Source organism: Apostichopus japonicus, chromosome 13 (genome assembly GCF_037975245.1).
Source record: "Apostichopus japonicus isolate 1M-3 chromosome 13, ASM3797524v1, whole genome shotgun sequence".
Taxonomy (NCBI): Eukaryota; Metazoa; Echinodermata; class Holothuroidea; order Aspidochirotida; family Stichopodidae; genus Apostichopus; species Apostichopus japonicus.
Window position 1 is genome coordinate 14,347,946 of NC_092573.1, and position 17,962 is coordinate 14,365,907.

The following is a 17,962-nucleotide window of genomic DNA, read 5'->3' on the forward strand; positions in this document are numbered from 1 at the left end:
ATAAGTTTATAATGTAAGTTCATAATGAGTCAACATTGATCTGATAACAGTAGAAAAGTTTACAGGAGAGGAGCTGTTCTTTAATTGAATTCTAATGACGTGATTTTACCGTTCGAACGTCAAAAAAAAAAAACGTCGCACCGTTCCCCCCCCCCCCCCTTAAAAACTGCAGTTCAATTGCGTCTTATAACACAGGGCTATAACAGGGGCTACATAGCACATTGACTGTCGGTAATCTACCGTAAAATTACAACACTTTTCTTAACAGTGTAGTTATGTGTATGTGGTGCTTATGATATGTAGCATAAGTGAAAGGTGCAAGAAAGTGAAAGAAAATAAACGAATTTATTTATACAATTTTCATCTTTCAGGAAGTCAAAACTCAAATAAATTCCCCCGAATATACCGAACAAAGCGTTCAAAAAGATAAATCAAGGCTTTTATCAAAAGCATCCGTAAATTCATATAATATGTCATCTTTGTTTGATGGTAGCAGACTGAACAAAAAGGATTTGGTTATAATTGTAAAAAATTTCAAGTGAAATATCTTTCAACTTTGCAGTTACGGCAAGAAACTAATTACATACAATTAACTAGGTAAACAAGAAGAGACTTTTCAATTATTATTTCATTATTGTATATTATTTTAAATAATACAGGCCTACATGATCGACAAATTCCATCCTCGACTTCTAATAAAGAATACATAGGTGAGGAGATTCTGCATAATCAATAGCGTTAACTAATCACAATCGTGTATATAAGTAAAGGATACTGAGCTAGAGTTTACACTTTCAGTTTGTAACATATAGGGAGGGGGAGGGGTTAGGGAGGGGAGGGGGAGGGGAAATGACATATTTTCATGTACTAATGTGTACAGATACAAAAAGCCACTTGTAGTACTGTCAGATCAGAATGATATAAACGCAGATAGCTGGATCCAGTTCAATCTTACTTGGAATCCAAAATAACACTTTACTAGTCACAGAAAAGTGTGTTCGAGTCTGGCTCGCAGCAATGACCAGTCATTAAATTGTATATGTTAAGTAGTGCAGTATTTAATATAGTCTTGTCATGTTAGCATGTACTATGTCTACTACTTTCGTACAGATATTCGCATCGTGTCAGATAATCCTCGCGAGGGACACGTAGAAGTTTTCTTAGAGGATGAGTGGGGGACTATTTCCACAATCGAATTTGATGAGGCTACTACCACTGTGGTCTGCAGACAACAAGGATTTCAAGGTCCGGCAGAATCGATTAAATCCACAGAGCATCTTGGACCCCTCAGCTCACCCGAATGGAACATTATGTGTTCTGAGGGGGCAGAGTCAATCCTTGACTGTGACAGAAGTAAAAGGGAGGGTAATATCCAAGTCTTGACCTACATGAACTTTACATTTACTTCCTGGAAGCATGACAATGACCTTGGGGTCATCTGCAAAGGTAAGTCTACGAATAGCCACGTCCCCTTGTCTTCTGAATGAGGAATGCTCTGGGATAAGAAAGAAGATTTATACCATATTGAATTTATTACTGACAAAATCTTACATGATAACACTATCTCCTGACATATTGATATATATATATATATATATATATAGATACATATATATATATATATATATATATATATATATATATATATATATATATATATATATATATATGTGTGTGTGTGTGTGTGTGTGTGTGTGTGTGTGTGTATATATAGGAATAACGGGAAAACTGTTAAACAACTATGCTGCATTTAGAGAAAGACTGGATCTCGAGTGAGATACAATAATTAAATTAAGTGATTGGAAGTAAAACAACCATTGTTTGGTTTTTGCAGAGCTTTCGAGCAAAACTAGCTCTTCTTCAGTGCATGATCACCGAAAGTGACAAGGAGTAGCAGGAATTGAAACTATTTTATAGCGAAGAGTGTCGGCATGGTTGTGAAGTCAAAGCGACTTACTGATTTCTGCTGAATTGAGCAGAAGTTTTAGAAATTCGGATTATTTTAATCCACGTCGGATTATTTTAATCCGATTCCGTCGAAATTGCAAAGGAGCTGTTTTGGTTTATCTGGGACGGCAAATCGTTTCTGATGTTTAAACCGAATGGTGCCGTGGTCTTTAGGTATAGTTCCCAGAAATTTTCTTTTCCTTTCCTAGATTTATCTGTCCAAGAATCGTTTTGGTCAATGGCAATAACACGCAAATTCTGAATTGAATGATTTTGGAGATTGAAGTAATTTGCAACAGGTTGATTGATCTTTTTTGTTTTGATCGCCGATCTATGTTGTGTCATTCTCATTCTAAGAGTGTTTTTGGACTCTCCAACGTATTGTAAGTTACAAATATTGCAGTAGATGAGGTAAATGACATTTTTAGATAGGCAGTTAATTTTGTGCCGAATTTGGAACGTGCGTTTGGTTTGGTTGCTCTGAAAGGCCCCAGTCGAATCGACAAGTGAGCACGTTTTGCAATTTTGTGTACAGGGCGATGATCCCGTAGTTTCTGTTTTGCTTTCCCCTAATGCGGTGTAATCCCGAAAGGATGCCAGAACTAAAATATCCCGTAGGTTGCTGGGTCTTTTAAATGCGATAACAGGTAGTTCTGAGAAAACTGATTTCAGGCGTTCGGTGCCTTGAAGTAGGTGAAAATTCTTCTGAATGATATTAGCCAGTGGTGGGAGACCAGGGTGGAATTCAGTAACCAACGGTACCCTTTTGGAACTGGTTTGACGAGTTTTGTACGTCAATGTTTCGGTACGGGGTTTGCTTTTAGCCTTTTTGATGGCATCTTCAATAGTACCCCGAAAATACTGTCTGTTTAGGAGGTGTTGTGACAATTCTTTAGTGCGTGAATCAAAATCGACTTCAGAGGAGCAAATGCGTTGAATGCGCAACGCTTGACTGTACGGAATATTTCTGGTACAGTGACGTTGATGGCAACTGCTTGGTAAGAGGTAGTTGTGCTTGTTCGTGGGTTTATTGAACAGGTCTGTTTTGAGTGAACCATTTTGTAGGGTCGCAGTGGTGTCCAGGAAGTGAACGCCATGTCCAGAAAAATCAGCAGTAAATTTGATAGTGTGATGAAACGAGTTTATGTCATCAATGAAGAGTTTTAGATTTGGCTCGCCATGGGTCCATATCATGAAGATTTCGTAAAGAAACGTAACCACGTGTGTAGTTCCAAGTTTTGTCTAGATAGAAATTCTTTCTCGAGGTTTCCCATAAAGATGTTGGCAAAAGACGGTGCCATTTTGGTACCCATTGCGGTGCCATGAATTTGGAGGTAGTGTTTTCTTGCCAAATACCAGATTATTGTTGGTCAAGATAAGTTGTATTAATTCGGCCAATTCTTTCTTCGTGGGGGTTTTGCCACGTTTCGGTTTGAATGCTTTTGTGCAGGCCGAAATGCCCTCTTCGTTAGGGATATATGTGTATAACGAAGACACATCCAAGGTAACTAACAGAGTAGATAGGGGAAGATTTTTTATTTCCCCAATTTTCCGGATGAAATCCGTAGTGTCCTGCACATAGGACGGTAGGGCCGAAACAAGAGGTTGGATGAGAAGATCCACGAATTTGGAAATTTTTTCAGTCGCTGTACCATTACCCGATATTATGGGCCTCCCGGGATTGCCTTCTTTGTGAATTTTAGGCAGAAAATAAAAGCGACCAGGTTTTGGGTCGTTTTCCAGGAGGTTTTGGCCTAACTTGCGGTCAATGGAACCGTTAGATACTATCTTTTGGATGACTCTTTACACGGTTTGTGTGATTTCTTGAGTAGGATCAGAATCCAGGCGTTTGTAGTGTTGAGGGTTGCCGAGGAGTCTGTTGGCTTCCTCTCTGTAGAATTGTTTGCCCATAGCGACAATTGCAGAACCCTTGTAGGCTGGCTTGATGACAATGTCATCGCGCTTCCGGAGTTCATGGATGGCCTGTCTCTCAGTTTTGTTGAGATTGTCGCGGAAGTCTGCTGCAGAGGTCTGTGTTTTTACATCCTCTCCAATGGCCGAAATAAATGATTCAAGAGGCGCACAATGGGCCTTGGGTGGATTCCACGAGCTTTTTGGCTTAAAATTGGAATGCAAGTCGTTGGTTTGTTGCGTGGTGTTGTTGCCATTTTCGTCGACAAAAAATTCACGGAGACGTAAGCGTCGATAGAACATATATATTCATATATATATATATATATATATATATATATATATATATATATATATATATATATATATATATATATATATATATATATATATATATCTATATCTATATATATATATATATATATATATATATATATATATATATATATATATATATATATATATATATATGAATATATATATATATATACATATATTGTATGAACACCAAATAGCTTTCCATCCGCCCAACTTTCACTTTCGGGCAATTGACGGACTCCTGTGTGTGCACTAAACATGCATGATTCAATCACTGCTAGGATCTCTCACAGTTTGTGGCGGGAGGGAGTGGATGTAGGTGACAAGGTCTACCCATTCCCTTCCACTCCATTCAGATCATTGTGGGAAGGAATTACATTTACACATCTTGGAGAATAAAATGCATTGGCCTTCATCGGTTTGCAAACAAACTCTTTTCCCAAGTTCATCCAATACCAAGCCCTTCCCACTGCCCCCACTTTTCCTCCTCAACAAATAGGATTTGACCAAATTTGGACGAAAGGATGTTTCATAAACGGCATCAGTTCTGGTGTGCGTATGCCTCTGTAAGGCCTACTGAGCTTCCTTGTTAAATGACGCCATTCAGTCAAAGGTTCAGAGTTAAAATAAGGTGACCATAGTTTTTTCCAGGAGATTCGGTGAAATGTTGACATCAAGGGTTAGTACCTACATTGTACTTTGATAGAAAGTCATTATGATGGTCACTCAGTGTTTTGGTTGTCCAAGCTTCCAAAATTGTCCCAAGGTTAATTACAGGCTATGAAATTATTCAGCGATCTGGGTTGCCTATCTTTATCTGTGAGTCATGCATGAAATTTATGTATGTTGCCTATAGTTGTAAACAGTCACAGCTCAGTCTAAGTTCAAGCTGTCTCTGCGAACAGACAAACTTACAATTATTCATGGCATTTTTCAAATTTCAAATTCTAGGGAAGACACATAAATAAGGGGGCAATTCCGGGACCCTCTTAATTCGGGGACGACGCATGGAATATGGGGACTGTCCCCGGAAATTGGGACGTCTGGTCAGATAGAAGGTCATTAAAACTTTTTCTTTAGCTTTCACAAACCTGACCAAAGGTTTCATGCTACTTGAAAAACTGCTAACTACCAATATTCAGTTCGCATTAATTATCAAAAACCGTATAAAGGTCTTGTGATCAGACTTAAAATTGTGTTGCAAACTTCTCTTTAACCATAAGAACAGTGGACTGCAAATTTTGATTGACCTTTGCCGTAGACGTTTTAGGGTCAACCGTCAGAGATCAAAGGTCATTAAAACCAGAACTTTGGGTTTTTATTTTTAAAAACCCACTGATTCCGTCTAAGTTATCAGACTTTTAATTTCTACATTGTATTACATTTCCAAGGTCATTTGAGTTTCAAAGTCAACAAAGAAACTGTGTAGCAAACTGCTCTTAAACTGTAAAGGTCTTGTACTTCAAACTTGTTTGGTGGTAAATAGGACATTGTGATGACTTCGTACCGTCTTAGGTCAAAGTAATGGCATAAGACCAAAATTCGTAGATGAAACCTGCAAATCCCTAAATCGCATCATTGTTAATGTTTGTTATTTAAAGTTAATCACAATATTTCTTTTTCTTCCATTTTAGCATGAGTACTCCAGGCGTGTGGTGGTAGAAGAAAGGGCATTGGGGGAAGCAGAAGACATCAAGATGAAGGACATGACGATTGTAGAAGATAAAGACGGTTCTACCTACGCTACTTGTGAATAAAGACAAACCAAAATGGTGGACTACCAGTAAAACATAGCCACCTTGTTTTACCATATCTAGTTGGAATGGATATAGTCCATTGTATTGCATAGGGTTAGTCTATGATGATATATGTTGTGAAACGGGTTTTTAAAAATATTTTTTATAGCTTGCTAAGTGTCAGTCACATTTGGATATGACCTACGACCGCATAAGAGGTGTTACTTTCTATTGTAGCTATGAACATTAAACTAGCCTTTGGTCAACAACATTTGCCTAAAGCTGAAGAAGCTAAAGAGGAGGCAAAACTTTCAATTGGCCATCTTTGGTAGTAATAGTAAACTGAATCTATTATCAGCAGACTATTGGTGCATGAATAGCCACTTGACGGCATTTATATGAACCACTACAGTTCCTTGTTTTAATGGAGGGAAAGTAGAATCTGTTATTATCAAGTTTTGGTATTTAAACGCAACAGGTTGATTTAAAGGAATTGTCTGGTGGAAATTTTGATACATTATCCTTGTAGTTATTATTTTTTTCTTTCTAACCATATGAAAATTGTCCCCATTCGACATTTTCTTCTCGTAGAAATCTGGTTTTCAAATAGTTTCTCACCAAAAGCACCGTTTGTTCGAACGCATCAATTTGGTGATTGACGTAGTGCAGGCAAATAGGCAAACTTGAGCGACTTGAAGTTAGCACTCCTATTTCCGCAGCAAATACACTCTCGTGTGTACACGCACAGGTGATTGCCTATTATCAATACGTTCATATCGCGAGCGTATACAGCGTACTATACCATGCCCAGTTGGTATACGTACGTAGCGTTGCACATACTACACTCTCGCACTCAAACCACCGTACATAAACTGTTCTTTGAAATCGCTGATATAAAATTCACGGATCAACTTTACAGTAAAAGGAAACTTGAAAGGTATTCGGAACACCGAAATAACTTGGCTGAACCACTTGGCGGAATCGATGTCAGGGCAGAACGTTGCTTGAGTCGTGCTATATGGTTCAAGTCAAACTGGGATTCGTAACGCTCTGGTGGTAGTATGACACAATTTGTGGCCTAGGATCCCGTGCCCATTTCTCCTTTGATGGCGCAAAAAAAAACCCGGACGGATGCGCAGAGGGTTGGTCTAGGTGGCGTGCGTGAATCCTTGTTTATGGCCAGGGGGTTGAAACACTCTTTTCGACCGGCATCTGTAAAGGCACCTTCCATTGAATATGTCGCCTGATGAGTCACTATTCTCCTAAAACGGAATATATGTATGCATTTAAGAGACATATTAACATTTTCTATTAAAATAGAGTTGTGTTTTAAACTAGCGCCCTTTTTTCACAAAGTGTTCTGTATCTCTACTTGGTTTGTTTGTTACAGCAAAGTTGACATACTGTAGATGGACTCAATTCAATCATTTATTGTTGGCCAATAAAAACAATAAAACATTCATGGGGATGAACAGGCCCGGAGTCTCCAGCAACCTTAGCCAAAAAATAATTTATTCGACATATATACGCTTGTGAAACATACGCTAGTTAAATTATATCACACGAGGGGACACCCTCATCGCCATCCCTCTTTCCACCCCAAGAGAGAGCTTCGTTCAATATCATTATTCAAATTTAAAGATTGTTGTACTATTAGAGTTGACTGTATCAATCCATAGAATACATGGGGTTAAACGTTCAGAGAGATTCTTCTTCTACAATATTCAAAGTTGAACAGCAAAACTATCTGTTGATCATTTTTTTGGAATGCTTGAAGATTTTCAACGAAGTGTGCTGTCGAACTGTGTTTGTGCACGTCGGTCTTCAAAAATGGATATTGACGAATGTCACTGACTTCTGGTTGCCGTTGCAATCTACAAGTCAATGAGTTTACATTCAGATGAACAATGAAAGCTTTGACTGTTCGTTTCCTGTTCATTTTCTATTATGTCATCTTGTTTCGACGTGTACGTTATCTTTGCTAGGATTACTCCAATTGACACTGTAAAAAACTGACTTCCAATAACACTATTCTATCTGGCTATATCCCTAAATACATAACCAAGTAATGCTATTCCATCAAAAAATTACCAGGAAAAGTTGATATTACATTTCTTTCCCAATAAACAATAGAAGACGCGGAAGTGCTATGCACAGTACTTGCCGGATAATAACTCGCGATAATATGATGAGTAGACAGCTTGTTATAATAAATCTCGTATGGTTTCAATCAGGGAGTTGTCCATAATAACTCCCTGTTCCAATCATGTACAAGTATTACTTGGCCTGGTAAAAGTCACGCAAGCTTACAAAGCAACGAAAATTGCAGATTAATCATTGAGTGACAATTCTTAATAGAGCCTATGCAGTACACTTTGATGATATACTGACACTCCAGACAGGAGTAAGTTCCCAAAATGCTAATTTCTCTTTGAAAAAGATTTTTGAGATTGTTGTTTCATGAAAAACGAAGTCAACAAGGGGCATGGGCGAATGCAATTGTGATCACCGCGTTCCGAATCTGGTCTTGTATCCGTACGAAGAATGCCGATAATATAACACATTCACCCGCTTTATAATTCTCGACCGTATTGCGCCCTGACTAACACCATGTCAAATGCATATACGTTCTGCCAGACAAATTTCCCATATCCGTAATTTACAGTTTGGCAAGTAAAGGTTAAACCATATGAACGAACTATGCGTGCTCGGTGAGTAGTTTACAAATTGTCGTGTAAAACAATCTATTGGACTTGAGCAGGTAACTAATGATTCTATTCGGTTGCCAACGTGTTTGCTACCACAATCACAAGTCTTGACAGTGATCTGAAAAGAATAAACAAAGACAGTAATGGTACATCAAAGACATTTAAGTTCCTTCCACCTAATAAATCGGTCAATGAATATCATCGTCTTTAATTTCAAAAAGGTTACAAAAGTTCAATTCTTCGATTGAGAAGCTCTAGACAATGAGCTGTTGCCCTTAAAATGAAGGTCAAACCTATAAACTTGTTTTCTTCATCACTTGTTGTGAATGAAGTAAAATGAGGTAAATAAAGGACCCAATATCGGTAAGATATATTACAAGACAATAAAACGCTCATGAGTGATTTTTTCTGGATAAATATATACTATCTGGCACAGTAGGAACTTCCAGATGACGTGTAAGAACCAGTGGTAGATGCATTCTGGGATACATCCGTGGAGGTAACACCGTGCTCTGAAGACCTCAAACCAGCGTACCATCACATGGTCTAATTATAAGTTGTCTGTAGACGCATAAACTTAGACTGTATCAATTCAGAAAGAAACTTGTTTCCGACCCGCTCGCAGTAAGCTTTCAAGAAAATTGCAATACAACAATTGATTTAATTTGAAGACTCAACGGCTCTTCAAAGAGATGGATTAAAATAAAAGTGGTTAGAATTCAGAGAACAGATATCATTTAATAGTATGGAAACGAGATGTCCAAAGTCATATTGCTATGGGCCATAGGACATATACATATAATATAAAGGTATCGCGTAGGATATGCTTATATGTCAAAGTATCAAAGTAAGTAAGTGCTAACACGTCACATGCAACTCTCCGGTCTTGGTACAGTTTCTTTTGATACAGTGAAACGGCAAGATTTATACATGTTACTCATTAATACATTGTAAATGGTTTGCTTCCATGATGGCGAAACAATGAAACACTTCAGTGTTGAATTGATTGCATTGATTAATTATGTAACACTGATCCATTGACTCACCAAGAAATGTCAAATCTAATACATCTACAAAATATTTATTTTGAAGAAATATTGTTGATGATTTGATATCCGACGAAGAGCATACATATAGTATTTATTTTGTAGATGTATTGTTGATGATTTGATATCCGACGAAGAGCATACATATGACAACATTTGGTCAATATAGTATACAACAAGGGCACATCCATCGTCTGCCAAAGCTTTGGCACTCATACATCATGCGTAGACAGTGTGGTTACAATTACATACCGCGTTTACATTTTGTGATGTCACATAATTCTTGAACATCTGATGATATACATCCTAATATAGGTCTTTTCTTTTGTCCAGTAATTCAACCCTAGAAGAAGGGAGTTGCTATCCTGGATGAAACAAGTCAAATGTTACGTCATGTATATGTAATCAAATTTAGGACAGTGTAAACTGTGCCTAGTCTTAAAGAGGGGGTGAAATGGAAACATTTATATAAATCATCGTTTGCTATATACTCGTAGCTTTCCAATGATACCCAATTTGTGTCGAACAAAGCTTGCATCCTCGAGGAATAAACGATCAAACATTCGAGGGTAATAAAACCTTTCTAAATATTGTTGTATATACGGCAATGCGGCGTGATGTCAGTCGAGGAACTCAGCTCACTTCCAGAACACTATGTTTACATTCTTAAACGTCTAAGAACACACGACGTTACTCTGTTACAGTGCTATGAGATTTGTAGTTTTGTTTTTACGTAAATATATCTCGTAACTGTTAAATATGCCGAGCCGATGTGTGGTTGCAGGTTGCTCCACCACTAGTAAAGACGGAATTAAAGTGCACGCTTTTCCAAAAGATGACAGAAATCGAAGAATTTGGACACGACTCGTTCAAAACACTACACATAAACAATGTCACGAGTGCCTGTGGGCCTATACTATTGTCAAATAACTTGTTATGAACATAGCTTAGGCCTCCTTGATGCAGTAAATGACGATTTTTTTTTTGGTTACCTAATATTTTTTACAAATCTTAAAGCCAGTTGGTTTTTAGAACAATCAATACTACATCTGCAATTTTTCTTTTGTGGTAAAACTGGCCTTGTGTTATGATTTTACGTAACAGTTTGATGATACAATTACAAAGGCTAGCCTGTTATACAACGTCTATTAGTTAGGTCTAGACCCCATGTTACCAAGACTAGTACTATAGGATTCCACTTGCACAGAATATCACACCTTCCTTGCACTGTAAGTAAAAAAAATTCTAGAAACTTCGCTACGAAGTTAAGTAGCAGGATCATTTTAAATTATAAATCATATTATGGTGTTAATAACGGTGGTTTTGTTTATGCTCAACCGACCAGTTTCAGGATAGTCCAACCGTTCTGCTCGGTGACTTCGATCGGCAGCGACGCGTCTCGGCCATCGGGATCGTTTTACAATTCTTCTGCAAGGGGCTCAATTGATATGGAAAAATACCGATATCCTCATCACCCTCGAAAACTATTTTTCATCTTCTTCTTCAAGAAAATCATTTTCGTCAAAGCTTGACGAAGTTTCTGAGAGGTTATTCCTATTTCCTCGGAATCGGAAGATTCGAAAAAACACATGTTCAATTGATGAGCAAAGTGTTGTGGTTACATGTAGTAAACTGTATGACGCCGTATCGGTAAAAAACGGGGAGTCGGCTTTGGCTGAAATGGTTTCTTTGATGACGTCATATGAACTGCGATGGGCCGCTTTGAATTGTTTATGAGTGGCAGCTCGAGAGGTCTCTAGGGAATACTTTGACAGCAAATTGCTGGCGTTTGAAGCCGCATTTACGGAAAGTTGTGCATGGGTGGTGTTATAATTATGTAGATAAACCATTCCAAGACATGAAAACCCACCACTTCATAACCTCTTTAATGAAGCGTTCACGAAATTAACCATTTTACAGCAGACATAGACATCTTGTAGAGACAATCTCTTGGATGTTCTGTTCCTCTTTGTGTCACATTTGAATGTTGAACTAAGACCAATTGGCTAAATACACTAGGTGTTTCCGGTACTGCTATGTATAATACCATAGTTGGAATGTACTGCTCAGTCGAGATACATCCTGCTTCCCGTATGTGTTACAGTGACGCATCACATAGAAGAACTTAGCTTATTACACAAAAACCGTCTAATTCATTCATCACTTCAAACAGTGATAGACGTGAAGCGACAACCTTAATATCCTCCCGGTGGAAGTCAAAAGCGATAAGCATACTGATCAAGACGGCTAAACCATTACATTCATGATTATACCAGTTCAGATATAGTTGACCTCCTGTAGTCTGCTTTTCAATGAATATGGTGGACGTAATGACTCTGAATTCAGTTCCTAAATCGATGTTAGCCATGTTCTCTTATAGACTCATTGGTATCTTTCTTGTTACTGTTTGCGTTAGCCAAGCTCAAGTTATGGACGGAGGTAAGTTGACACTTTTTACCCCTTTTCCTTTTAATTTAAAAATTATTTGTAGAACTGGAAAATCAACAGTGAATGTGTTTATGTTGTCATGTGTCCTTGTGGCAAAGATCATGTGTAACATTATGTTCCCCTTGTTAGAGAATTGTGATAAACAACTGACGATGAGCGAACCAGTCGGTTCGTTACACACACACACACACCCACACATATATATATATATATATATTTATTTATATATATATATATATATATATATATATATATATATATATATATATATATATATATATATATATATATATCTATTTATATCTACATATTAAATAAATATGTATAATTTGGTCTTAAACGTTATAATATTGAAAAGGAATGAGAGACAGAACGGTCGCTTACGTGGCTATTTGCATTCAATCTATATGTATGCTCTTCTTCGAATGTCAAATCATGTTTTATTTTGTAGAGTTATTAGATTGAGCATTTCTGGATGAGTCAATGGACCAGTGTTACGTAATTAATCAATGCTATCAATCCCACAATGAAGTGTTTCATAGTTTCGCAATAATGGAAGCAAACCATTCACCATGTATACATGAGCGACATGTATAAATCTTGCCGTTCCTTGCATAGCAAGGAAACGTACCAAGACTGGAGGGTCCGTGAGTTAAAATTGTAGTGATTTGGAAAATCCAGAACAGTGAAAAACCTTCCAGCCGCCACCGTGATTCGAACTTCGGTATTCACAAATGATTGCGGGTCGGTTTGAATCATGATTGATCTCTGAGAATATTTCTACGCAGTTTATCCATTTAGGTTTGAGAAAAATATAAGACAAGGGATAACAGTGTCATTTCCTTTCCTCTCATCTCCTTTTTCCTTGTCTCATGTTCCTTCTTTTTAAGGAAATAAACCATGATACAAGTTTGAAATTAGATTGAAAAGTAAAATGGCTGTGTTCTTGAATACTTAAAATGCAGAGCTGCCTCTATATTATCTTTTAACCAGAATGCAAAACTATATTGAGTTTTGATGGATGACTTTAACGTAACAGGATATGAGTCAATGTTATCCTAAGATATCTTGAAATGGTTTGTTTATATGAGTTTTGCAGTTTTGCAGAAAACATTCAGCTGAGCTAGCAACTGTCAATTAAAGGTGAAATGTAACATTAATGTGGCACGCCGTTTGTATAGTACAGCGGTTTTTACTGCTAAAATAAAAGTAACCGTTATAAAGCATGTTTATTCATTGTGTACCTACACTTTCCCATCTATAAAACCACAGGACGTAATTGAAGTAAAAATACTATGATACCATATACTAACATTCACCTTTGGTCGTAGAATAACAGTGAGAATGCACTTTAAATTAACCGTGGATATTATGACTCGAAACATATTATTTACCCTTCGTGTCAAATTTTGTGCATTTACACTAAAGTGACAGTGTTCACTATAATCTTCAATACACAAAATCGGAATGTATAGCTGACTTGGCTTTCAACTATTATAACCTACACAAGTGCACTTCATCTATTACTTAAGCACGTTAAACAGATCACTTTTCGGCCTTTTGATTAAGATCATGTGTAGTATATTTTCCCCTTTTAGTGGAATCGTGATACACGTGACGATGATCACACAGTCACAGTCTCGTTGCAAGGGGACTATAGGGTTGAGAGCGGATCAGTCGTTTAGTAGTTTGGTTGTTCGTATACCAGGTTCTTTCCCGGGTGACTTTTCTTAAAAAGTTAAACAGATCACTAGTACCATGTGTTGAATATGTTCCCCTTGAATGGGAAGCGTGATACACATCCTGACGATATCTCACAGTCTCGATGCAAGGGGACTATAGGGGCGGATCAGTCGTTCCGTTGTTTGGTTATGGTGCCCAGGTTCTTTCCTGGGTGACTTTTCTAAAAAAACGTACACATTAATCTGTTGTGGTACTCATTCGTAATTATACAGAATAAGTTTATAATGTAAGTTCATAATTAGTCAACATTGATCTGATAACAGTAGAATCGTTTACAGGAGAGGAGCTGTTCTTTAATTGAATTCTAATGACGTGATTTTACCGTTCGAACGTCAAAAAAAAAACGTCGCACCGTTTCCCCCCTTAAAAACTGCAGTTCAATTGCGTCTTATAGCACAGGGCTATAACAGGGGCTACATAGCACATTGACTGTCGGTAATCTACCGTAAAATTACAACACTTTTCTTAACAGTGTAGTTATGTGTATGTGGTGCTTATGATATGTAGCATAAGTGAAAGGTGCAAGAAAGTGAAAGAAAATAAACGAATTCATTTTTACAATTTTCATCTTTCAGGAAGTCAAAATTCAAATAAATTCCCCGAATATACCGAACAAAGCGTTCAAAAAGATAAATCAAGGCTTTTACCAAAAGCATCCGTAAATTCATATAATATGTCATCTTTGTTTGATGGTAGCAGACTGAACAAAAAGGATTTGGTTATAATTGTAAAAAATTCAAGTGAAATATCTTTCAACTTTGCAGTTACGGCAAGAGCTAGTCACATACAATTAACTACGTAAACAAGAAGAGACTTTTCAATTATTATTTTATTACTGTATATTATTTTAAATAATACAGGCCTACATGATCGACAAATTCCATCCTCGACTTCTAATAAAGAATACATAGGTAAGGAGATTCTGCATAATCAATAGCGTTAACTAATCACAATCGTGTATATAAGTAAAGGATACTGAGCTAGAGTTTAAACTTTCAGTTTGTAACATATAGGGAGGGGGAGGGGTTAGGGAGGGGAGGGGAGGGGAAATGACATATTTTCATGTACTAATGTGTACAGATACAAAAAGCCACTGGAAGTACTGTCAGATCAGAATGATATAAACGCAGATAGCTGGATCCAGTTCAATCTTACTTGGAATCCAAAATAACACTTTACTAGTCACAGAAAAGTGTGTTCGAGTCTGGCTCGCAGCAATGACCAGTCATTAAATTTTATATGATAAGTAGTTTAGTATTTAATATAGTCCTGTCATGTTAGCATGTACTATGTCTACTACTTTCGTACAGATATTCGCATCGTGTCAGATAATCCTCGCGAGGGACACGTAGAAGTTTTCTTAGAGGATGAGTGGGGGACTATTTCCACAATCGAATTTGATGAGGCTACAACCACTGTGGTCTGCAGACAACAAGGATTTCAAGGTCCGGCAGAATCGATTAAATCCACAGAGCATCTTGGACCCCTCAGCTCACCCGAATGGAACATTATGTGTTCTGAGGGGGCAGAGTCAATCCTTGAATGTGACAGAAGTAAAAGGGAGGGTAATGTCCAAGTCTTGCCCTACATGAACTTTACATTTACTTCCTGGAAGCATGACAATGACCTCGGGGTCATCTGTAAAGGTAAGCGTACGAATAGCCACGTCCCCTTGTCTTCTGAATGAGGAATGCTCTGGGATATATAGAAAGAAGATTTATACCATATTGAATTTAGTATTGACAAAATCTTACACGATAACACTATCTTCTAATATATATATATATATATATATATATATATATATATATATATATATATATATATATATATATATATATATATATATATATATATATATTCTAACCCTGGTTACAATATCGAAGTAAATGTATTTGGTTTGAAAATTGGAGGGAGGAGTTCAGTTTCCGTTTCTAGTTTCTATATATCACGAATACCGTGACATCATCACAACATTTTGGGTCATTTGCTCATAACCTAAATATTATTCTGGCCAGAAACTAATAGAAAGATATTGCAATTTAAAAAACGGTATCGGTGGTTCATTTTAGGATTAAAATGGAAAGTTTAATTAATTTACTCTCAGCAATAGAGCAAATTTTCGTTTTTTCCCTCAACTGTTGGTGAGAGAATTTGCAAATTCCATGACTATGATATTATATTCTATATCAAATGTTGTTCTTTTGTCAACTTTAAATATGGTTAAGCCAGATTTGACTCTACAAAGGCGCTTCATATTACATAATGAAATGGTCATAGTCCTTTCAATGGTTTGATTCATCTGTTCCAAATGACTTCCAACACAGACCCACAAACGATGACACCAACCCAGGGAACCAGTTCAGTTTCTCGTGATGTAATGAGCTCTACGCCCTCAACTGGAACTGTTTCAGGTGAACCATCATCTTCGAATACACAGAGCATATCGCCATCTTTTCCTGGTTCCACATCTATTCCAATAACATCAAGCGATGCTTCCACGTCTGTTCAAACCGGAACACAGGCAGTTACTTCGACAGGTCCAGAAACAGTGACACAAACTCGGGGAACCAGTTATATATATATATATATATATATATATATATATATATATATATATATATATATATATATATTCTAACCCTGGTTACAATATCGAAGTAAATGTATTTGGTTTGAAAATTGGAGGGAGGAGTTCAGTTTCCGTTTCTAGTTTCTATATATCTTGGGGGAATTTATTGAATAAAATATCGCCTTTTATAAACAACTCATAAGACCAATCACATCAAACTGTTCTGCCGACTACATTGCGTATGCTCGAATTCGTTTTCTTTTCTTCTTTGTAAGAACGTCAATTAAGGACATCGAGATTTAATTTTCATTATGATACAGAGATGTTTTCTTTTCATTTTTCGTTTAGAAAAAAAAAGTTCACCGACGAGGATGTTAGTAGTCGATGTGGCATTATCCCTGCTCCTGATTGCTTTCATACTCTTGTTTGCCTATTTGGCCTACTACTGCGCTAAGCGTGGGGAGACGACTCCGCCGACCACTACAACCCCCAACCCCGACCCTTCTTCCAACGATGGCTATTTCACCACTATCGACGCCCCAAAGGTAAGATTGAATTTCCTCTGAACGTAAAGAATGAAATTTCTTTTCTTTTCAAAACTGGTGTTGTTTATAAAAAGAGTGTTTCAATCTTAAAATAAGAATCTTGCTGCTCCGCTCGTAAGTGGATTAATTATTCGACTGTAGTATATATATATATATATATATATATATATATATATATATATATATATATATATATATATATATATATATATATATATATATATATATATATATATATATATATATATACAGGGTTGTCACCAGACTATTTTTAGAGCCGGGTAATTTGTGACAGTGATCCGCGTCCTGGGGGAGGGGTATAAGGGGATATATATATATATATATATATATATATATATATATATATATATATGTATCTTCGTCATGACATCTTATAGATGATTTTATGTTCTAACACTACAGGCTAACAGCTATCAGATAAACGTAAGCCAGGTTTTCACTCATCGAAATAAACATTTATTATTGTTCCAGTGGTGTGCACAAGGGAAGGAGTGGGCGTGGGTGGGGGGGGGGGAGGCGCAGGTTTTCCAAAATCCATTGTCAGTCGCGGCGAATACGTTTAGTATGGAGATTGTTTTTAACCAAATTCAATAAACTTATTAGCAAAACCTTTCGTTTAGACTTACTGTTTAGCCAGGGGGTTCCCCAGACTTCCCCTGTAGGGGACTTGCATTCATCAACCCACCACTACATGCATCATTCGCCTGTAGCAACCCGTCCATAAAGGTTTACGCTCCTCCTACCTAAGTCGGGGGAACATTTGCATTCCCTGCTTACAGCTCCCACCTTTTAAATCGGGTGGGCATGTGACTGAATTAATAGGTTGTGTTAGATACTAATTGATAGGCCAGATTATTTCTATAACCAGGATAATTAATCGAGAAACATCGATCATCAGTTGATTTACCAACTTAATTGATATTTATTAATGATAACAATGGAGTATGGATGTAAAAGCCTAGCGCCT

General features: G+C 37.1%; 1 protein-coding gene across 6 annotated transcripts in view; it reads left to right on the plus strand.

Moving 5' to 3' along the window:
• The window catches only part of LOC139978581 (uncharacterized), a 50,457-nt gene that overhangs the window by 2,323 nt on the left and 30,172 nt on the right, over positions 1-17,962 (plus strand). Inside the window, exons 1-5 of one of the 6 annotated variants that reach the window (XM_071988911.1) lie at positions 11,303-11,919; positions 11,969-12,105; positions 15,168-15,503; positions 16,185-16,397; positions 16,778-16,974. In XM_071988911.1, the coding sequence (XP_071845012.1) occupies positions 11,979-12,105; positions 15,168-15,503; positions 16,185-16,397; positions 16,778-16,974 (873 nt within the window). In that variant the 5' untranslated portion in view covers positions 11,303-11,919; positions 11,969-11,978. Of the gene's footprint in view, positions 1-1,110; positions 1,447-11,300; positions 12,106-15,167; positions 15,504-16,184; positions 16,398-16,777; positions 16,975-17,962 lie in introns of those variants that run through there. The other 5 variants (XM_071988913.1, XM_071988912.1, XM_071988914.1 and 2 more) reach the window with 5 other exon arrangements.